Raw genomic sequence first — 8135 nt, 5'->3', positions numbered from 1 at the left:
ATGGGGAGCGGCCCAGGGGATGGGGAGTGGCCCCAGGGGTCTCTCCTTGGCTCCGCTCCCCTCACCGCGCCCCGTGCCCACCCGCGGAATGCCCGGCTCTGCCCCCGGTTCCGATGGATGCTCGCGGAGGAAACTCCGGCCGAGGTTTCTGTTCCTGTTCCCGTCCCCTTCCCGCAGCTCCGCCGCCCCCCGCTCTGCTTTCCATAACGCTCCTCGCCTGCCGCTTGCTTATTCCGTGCCCTCTGCTCCTTGTCTGCGACAGATATCAACCTTAACTCTCCCAACAAAGGTCTGCTGGCGGATGCCATGACAGATGTTCCCGTGGATAACGCGGCCCGGGGCGCTGCGCCCGAGGGATTGACTCTGGCCGAGGAGGAGGAGCTGAGAGCCGAGCTCGCCAAGGTACGGGGGGCTCGCCTGGGCAGCCTGTGCCTCACTTCTGTTCTGCTGGGAAGGAACAAACAGGAGCCACAGGGGCAGGACCGGGTGTTTTGTTGTTGGGGTTTGTTGGTGGTTTTTTTTTTGTTTTTAATTTTGCAGTGTTACCTTTGGGTCTTGGAGGTAATTGTTGAAATGCACAAAGCTGGCAGATACTTCAAACACTGCGGTGTGTTGTTTGCTCTTTCCCAGAACAGCTTAATTTAGAGCTCTAAGGAAATAAGTGGCTTTTGATGCCAGGAGCTCAGTGTAGGATTTTAGTTCTATGTGAAGCCAGAAAACACTTCAGGCAAATACTAAGCGAAATAAAACCATTTTTCCTTAGGAAACTGAAACATTGGAGGACTTAATGAGCTTTTCTTCCTACCTTTTTCTCTTAAATATTTTTTACACTTTACAGGCAAGTATTTTTGGTGCCTATACGCTTGCGAAGAGCTGAGGATTTACAATGTAGCATCCTAAAGTTTGAGTACCTTTGGTTATCATTTCTGTCTGAAACGTGGTTGAAGATAATTGCAGCTGTTTCTCCATGGTCCTTTCCTTCATGTGAGAATCCTGTGGTTTGGTTACTTGCAGGTTGTGGCAGGGGAGGACTTTGCTGCTCTGGGTGCTCATGCAGGGCTTGCTGAGCTGCAGCTAAGGTAGAAATGAACCCACTCTGCCTGGAAACAGCTCCACGGTGCTTTGAAAGTGTTGTAAGAAAGATCTCTGAGGAAAAGCTCTTTGCTTTAAAGACATCAGAGGAAAAGAAACATAAGATAAAATCTTAGTTAATAAGGTTTGGCGCCTGAATGGTGTTTACTGTTGAAATTACAATACATGGAATGGATTCTGTTCATCTCAGTGTCACTAAGTCACAGTGACTTGTATGGAGGTAAAATCTGAGTGGCCTCCCATTCCAACACAGTTCATGTTGAGTTGAATAATTCATCTGATGTTCTTCCCAATTTTTAAAATTAATGTTAATGAAATGTTGCTAGTTTCGAGGGAGGTAAAAATCTGTTTTAATTTACAGTTTTTAACTAAACGGTGATTTGAGACAAACCTCTGCCTTTCTCTAAGGTTGAAGAAGAAATTGGTACTCTCAGACAAGTTCTGGCTGCCAAAGAGAGGCACTGTGGGGAGCTGAAGAGGAAGCTGGGTCTGACTCCCTTGGATGGGCTAAAGCAGAACCTGTCCAAAAGCTGGCACGATGTCCAAGTCTCCAACGCGTGAGTGTTGCTTGTGACACACCTGTGTTTAACCAGGGCTCTGTGTCACACTTCCCACCAGGGTATTCCAGAGCTCTGTTCAGTGCCTGGAAGTTTCTCTTCTGATGGGTTTATGGAGTAAAAGATACCTTAAAAAATCCTTTTGGTGCCTGTGTAAACTGGATTTCCATATCTGGGATTGGGATAAATTGTTGCTGGCTGCTCTTTGCTATGGTGTTAAAAATCTGGATCACACTTGGTGTTAAAAACCTGGATCACACTTACTGGTTCAGTTTGCCCGTTTCTGCCCATTCTTTGAGGCACAGGCAGCTGCTGCCTTGTTCTGAACTCAGGCTCAAAGAGAAGTGCAAGCAGTTTCACAGCTGGTGCCAGTTCAGAAGCATTCCCTGGGTCGTATAGCCTGGATTAAAAGCCTGCACTTCCTAGGAAAAAAAATCTGTGATATTGGTGTGCTTCACCAGAGTCATCTTGTCCTAAGTATGTGAAATGAGACTGTTCCTGAGCAGGCATTAAGGGTATGGTCCCTGCTGTGCCTGACAGTGCCAAAAGGAGGGTCCCTGAGGTAAGTTTGTCCCTGCACTGGGTGTCAGGGACTCTGGGTGCCCATGGACATCATTCAGACTAAAAAGTCTCCCGTAACTTAACTGGGGTTTGGAGTTAATGACAGTGATACTGCAGAGCAGATTGTTGAGCTGTTCATCTTGCTGTTTATTCTTTTCCCTTATTCCTCATCTTCCCTCCTCTGTCCCTGCCCTATTTCTGTTATTCCTTTGTCACTGGAATCTGTGTCATTGTCTTCTAAAAAATGAATATTAAAGTTATATTCATTAACACTTTCTGTTTCTAGTTATGTGAAAACATCTGAGAAACTTGGAGAGTGGAATGACAAAGTGACACAGTCTGACTTGTGAGTGCCTCGGGCTCCTCAGCATCACTTCCCTGTTCCTTGCTGCCTTCCCTCATTTGGGCTGCTCCTTGTTCTCCCAGGCATCAGGGCTTGCTTGGGAGCTGGAGGCAGGGTGAAGCAGGATTGTTACTTCCAGCATGCCTGGCTTCCAGCTAGAAACATCCCTCAGTTGCAGAGGAGATGAGTAAATGTTACTGCCATCATCTCTGTCATGGTCCTTGCAATTGCAGGAGAAAAATTCCAATCAGTTACCAGACCACATTTTGAATAAAAAAAAAAAAAAAAAAAAGGAGGGGACAGGAGGAGACAAAAATGTAACCACAACTTCCCTTCAGCTGGTAATTAGTAGGTTAGTCTGTTGTTTCAGGTGTCTTATTAGTGAACCTCTACCTTTACTGTGAAACTGTTTTTCTTCTCATCATGAATGTGGTAGGAATCAGTTTGACTGCTGCCTTTCTGTGTGGCCACCTGGGAGAGAAGTGGCTGGAGGTGCTTCCCCATAGCTGGAATTAGGGCCTGTGCAAACTGCCAGTGTGTCCATGGGCTTCTGAATCTGCTGCATTGGTGTGTGACCCTTTCCCAGTGTCAGCACTAGAAATCCATGAATTTTAATCTTTGCTGTGTATCCAAGCAGGTGACAAATGCAGACAAAGAGCAACTGGCTACTTTTGCTTCTGGAATAAATTCTTTAATTATATTAGAGCTCCACTGATATTAGACATGAATCATTGCTTCCTGCTGCATAGCTGAACCTAAGGAGCCCTTGAGTGCTTTCCATGCTGAAGTTTCTCTCCCTTTGTCTTGTGTTGAGGGAGATGATTTAGCTAAGAGGAAAACATGAATTGGGAGCATCACATCATTAGGCAAGGTGGAACTGATCTAACTGGGACAAGTGAATTCTGGGTGATAAGTCCCCTCCTTTGAGCACCTCTGTGTTCTGTCTGAGGTGGGAGCAGCCACCTCCTGTAGTGTGTGTGTTCTGTACCTCCAGAGTCAGTTGTCACAGCCCTTAAGGTACTGTTTTTGTATAAAGAAACATGATTTGTAAAGATTGGAAAAACAAAAGTTTAATTTTTTGTCTGGTTCCTGCTGTATTGGTAAAATACATTTTTGGGTGTGGCAGTTTGATTTTTTTTGGCTCTAAGATCAGTTCACTGCTCTGTGCTTTTAATACAGACCAGCAACAGAACATGTAGGAAGGGAGCAGAAGATGCAAAGTTTTTCATTTCCTGACACCTTTTAAACTGCAGGCTTTGTTTCTTTGTGCTCAGTGTTTGAACATGCTTAAACAAAAGAAACTGGGGCTTAGGTGTCTCCCTGCCTCTCAAACAGTTCTTTTCCCTCTGGCTGTACCAGAGAGGCTGAAGCTGTTGTCAGAGAAATAAAGCCTCTGATACTGTAAGTGTAAAGAGTCACTAATAATGTGGAGAGTATCAGAAGAAGCATCTGTGGTGAATCTTGGAGCTGTCTCTAACCTCAGTTGTGTTTGTAGATATCTTTCAGCCAGCAGCACACTGGAGGACTGGAATGAAAAATTAACTCAATCAGAAGCGTGAGTGTCTTAACCTTCAGCCTTAACAAATGCTTTCCTCTGCCAGTCTGCTGCCCCTAACTGTGCTGTGCCTCTGCTCCCAGTCCTCTGCTTTCACCAGATCTACCTGGACATTTATCTTTCCTAGCTTTTAACTTTTTTAACCCAATAAATGCCTCTGCAGGGAGAGGGAGCTTTTCCTCAGGTCAGTATCCAAATGATACTCTGTAAATGCCTGCCTGGTCTCAGGAACTGGCTGGAACCCCTGGGTGGCTGAGAGCTGTGTGCTACGTGTTACACCTTCAGCTGAGAAGCTGTGGAATAGCCAGACTGCCTTTCTTGTTACCCCAACGTGCTCTGCAGGGAGCAGGAGCTTTGCTTTCTGCTCTGGTACCTGATGAGAATAGAGCTGTAGTGTCCAGGGCAGCTTCCTGTCATGTTGGGGCCACAAATAGGCTCAACCAGCTTAAACCTCATAGCTGTTCTACTCCAGTTGTTGAATGCAAATCTCTCTTAGATGTGCTCTTACTAAATGCCTGAAATTAAATTCTCATCTGGACTAAATTATGGAGGGATATTATGGAAGTTGGCCTTTGTCCTTCTCATTGTGCATTTCCCACAGCATGTAGGGCAATCCCTTGCAGTGCTGGAGTAGGTGCAGGTAGGTTTTGTCATTATTTTCTGAGCTGATTTAAACTGGGGAGGTAGGTCTTAGATGTGAGCCAGCTTTTCCTGTTCCCTGGAGTGGGTATAAAGTGCAGTCCTTGGAGCTGGCTGGTTATCAGCAGCATGGGTGAATGCACGGTTTTCTTCCTAACACGGGTGAAAGAGGAGCAGAGATAAAGTGTAGGAGTAGCAGAAAGAACTTTGAAGTATACAGGTCGACTTTCAACTGTGTTTTCTAGATTAAGAAGCTGTAAACTGTCACCATTTCACTTGCCAAGCAGAGTGACCTTGGTTTTTGTGCTTGCTGTCAGTGGCTGACTCCAGCAGAGTTCAGAGTCCCTCCCTGGGTGTGCCTGCAAGAGCAGAAAGCTTCTGGTTAGATCTGTTTCCTTGTACTTCATAAGCACAGAAATGTGGAGGAAATGTGCTTTTGTGGAGCACTTGGGGCCTGAAGAGCTGTGGCACCTTTGCTTTCCTGCTTGCTTTGGCACTGGACACAGTGACAATTGGTGCTGGCAAGGTAGAGACTGAAACAGGGACATGAGGGGGATTGAAACAGCAACATTTCAGAAATCAATCAGAGTTTCTACTTCTTGAAAGTTTAGTGAGTGCAAAAAGGCACGTTCAAGAAGTCCAAGGGTGAGGTTTCATTCATATATTTTGGGTTTTTTTATGCAAATAAATTGTCTTTCCTGTTTCAATGCTGCTCTGCTCTGTAGCTAACAAGGCTCTTGAGTGAGCTGGGAATGGACCTGACTCCTGACCTTATGGTGCTTTTGCATGCTGTGGAATTTCCTGGTGTTTGCCATTCCTGGCCACAGACTTTCCCTCTGCAAGCAGTGCATAAACAGGGAAAAACCCACCCCAGTCTGTTCCTAGAGCCAGTTTCACTGTAAGCAGAATGTGAGGTCACTTACACAGTTTGTGTCTCTAGCCAGACAGCTCAAATGGTGATTGCTGGATGAAAGCAAGTGAGAGGAAGCTGGTGTTAATGCATAAATGAGGATTTGAGGGTGCAGATTTCACTCCTTCCTGTCAGGGTTTATAGGGGAGGGGTGCAGTGAAATGTTTGAATATCACAGGATGAGCAGCACAGTGCAGAGATCATCTCTGCAGCTTCTGCTGCAGCCAATTGCCTGTGAGTAAAGTGGGGTATTAGCCAGAGCTTATATTTATTACTCCCAGATTTGGATTATTCCTTTGTGCTTTGTGCTGGGGCTAAGAGAAGAGAGTGCTTGTGAGTTTACACCCTTGGAAAACGAGGCTGTGGCACTTGCAGGAGAAGAATTGCAACTTCTAGGTCAGGGCTGGGTGTAGTTAAGTTGCATTAAAGCCTTGTATAAGCTGATCCCTTGCTGTCACAGCTGCAGCTGCACATGTGTGTGGTGGCAGTTCTGGGTTACAGAGCTGCTCATCCCTGTGCTTCCCTGGCTCTGCCTGGCAGCAGTGAGGTGTGTACGTGTGTGTGGGAGCTGTGGGTGCAGGACTAGGCTGGCTGGCCAGCTGATCCAGCTGCTGCTTTTTTGTGCTTCCAAGTTTATATTTAATCCAGATTGTTGCCTTGATCTAGATTGCTGTGCCAGCACAAGCAGTTGTGCTGGAGGAAAGAGCACACTCAGGCAGAAACAGCAGCACCCAAGTGCTTGTTCTTTGGTTATATTAAAAATTCTGCTGTCAGGTGTGGAAAACATGGTTAGCAAACTCTCTGACCTGCTGAAGCTGGGCATAATACCTGGAATTTTGCAGTGTGAATGGCATGATGGTGTCTTTTGAGGCTGTAAACCATTCTTCAGTGCTGAGCTCTGAGTGCCAAGCAGACCTGGAGTCAGCACTGCATACTTTGGTGAGCACGAGGTCTTCAATACTTGTTAGGCAGCTGTAAATCAAACCTCATGACAGGGCTCAGCCAGGGAGGAGCCTGGCTGCTGAAGGCAGGGCTTGAGATCCTCCTCAAACACAGGTTTCAATAGGAGGGCAATCCTTGTATGAGATCAAGCAGCCTTGGTGCTGATCAGTTCACTCCTGAATTGTGCTGAGGTGCAGAGAATTGTGCTGTGCAGAGGCAGTGTTGAGGCCTTGCTGTTGGGGTATGCTCAGGTTCTTCTGGAGCTCTTGACTTCCAGAAGAATTGGTCTGAAAAATGGAATTACAGGAATTATAGGAGTTACAGGAATTCTCTCTGAGAAGCAGGAAGAAGGAAGGAAAAGCTGATGCAGTTTTGCCCTGTTCTGCCTAAGTCTCGTGTGTATTTGTGATTCAGAAATACTTGGCTGCGGTATTTAAAAAAAAACCAAAACCCAACATGTTGTAATTGGAATTGCTCAAATCCAGTTCTGGTGCTGTGATGCTGTCCATGCATTTCTGCTGGAGAGAAGGAGATGTGAGTAAGTCATCTGTCGCCGTGGTGTTCGTAGCCAGGGCAGCTCAGGTATGAGAGAACATTAGGCTGTTTATAATGCCCTTCTCCTAAATGTCCTCACCAGGCAAAAAAAATAATCTCAAGCTGAAATATTTGCAATAAGAAAAGTTTAAAATGTTGAACTTGTTTTCCAGCCTGAGTCTTTTCTTTGTAGTCTGAAGAATGACATAAATCTAGATGTTAATCATCAACTGTAGAATAGTTTAGAGAGAATGAATTAATGAAAATGACACAAAGAATCTTTGTTCCTGAGATTAGTCTCATCTGGAGGAAACAAAGGTTCTCAAGTGTCTCCAGCTCAGGTATAAACTCAAATAATCAGCTGAAAAATAAAAGCTGTCAGACTTTTTACCTATTGTGGTTAATGGTAACTGATAGGAAACTTCTCTACTAATTTATTTCTAAACTGCTGCTGTAGAGCTAATGCTGATTCCCGCATTTCTTTTCTATATGGTGATGATGGTCTTGCTTCTTGCCTCTTTCCTCCAAAACATAACTCCACATCAAGTGCTTTGGCTCCCTCAAGACTGAAAGTATAGTGTGGAATAAGTTCCTAGATTTATTTTCTCCAGAACATGAAAAGATGGTTGCAGAGCAATTTGGCTGCAGTGCTGAGGTGTTACAGCTTCCATGTGGAGATTGGATTTGCTTTGGTTTTTAGCAAATATTTGTTAGATTTAATAATATATGGTCAAAAGTAGAAGGTGAGGAAAGGTTAATGAAAGGTTAATCCTACGCTTGGTGCTTTTGTAAAACTTCAAGTATTTGAATATATGCAAATCTGGAAGTGGCTCTTTCAGTGAAGTCACTGCAGCTCACTAACCCAGCTTCTTTCCTTTAATATGGGGTCCTTTTTCAAAATGGGGGGGACACTTTTGGATCCAACTTGTTAGTTCAATTTATGATTTTTTTTCCATGTAGTTATAAGAAGACCCAGGAAACCCTTTCCCAGGCAGGACAGAA

At 45.1% G+C, this 8135-nt stretch overlaps 1 protein-coding gene across 1 annotated transcript in view; it reads left to right on the top strand.

Moving 5' to 3' along the window:
• The first annotated feature begins 246 nt into the window (after window positions 1-246).
• TPD52L2 (TPD52 like 2) overlaps window positions 247-8135 on the top strand; it is a 15532-nt gene continuing 7643 nt past the window's right edge. Inside the window, exons 1-5 of the mRNA XM_014307484.2 lie at window positions 247-402; window positions 1501-1649; window positions 2497-2556; window positions 4049-4108; window positions 8094-8128. Of these exons, the coding sequence (XP_014162959.1) occupies window positions 307-402; window positions 1501-1649; window positions 2497-2556; window positions 4049-4108; window positions 8094-8128 (400 nt within the window). The 5' untranslated portion in view covers window positions 247-306. The remainder of the gene's footprint in view (window positions 403-1500; window positions 1650-2496; window positions 2557-4048; window positions 4109-8093; window positions 8129-8135) is intronic.

This window comes from Geospiza fortis, unplaced genomic scaffold (genome assembly GCF_000277835.1).
Source record: "Geospiza fortis unplaced genomic scaffold, GeoFor_1.0 scaffold188, whole genome shotgun sequence".
NCBI lineage: Eukaryota > Metazoa > Chordata > Aves > Passeriformes > Thraupidae > Geospiza > Geospiza fortis.
The sequence above is the reverse complement of the archived record's forward strand: the minus strand, read 5'-3'. Positions and strand labels throughout refer to the sequence as shown.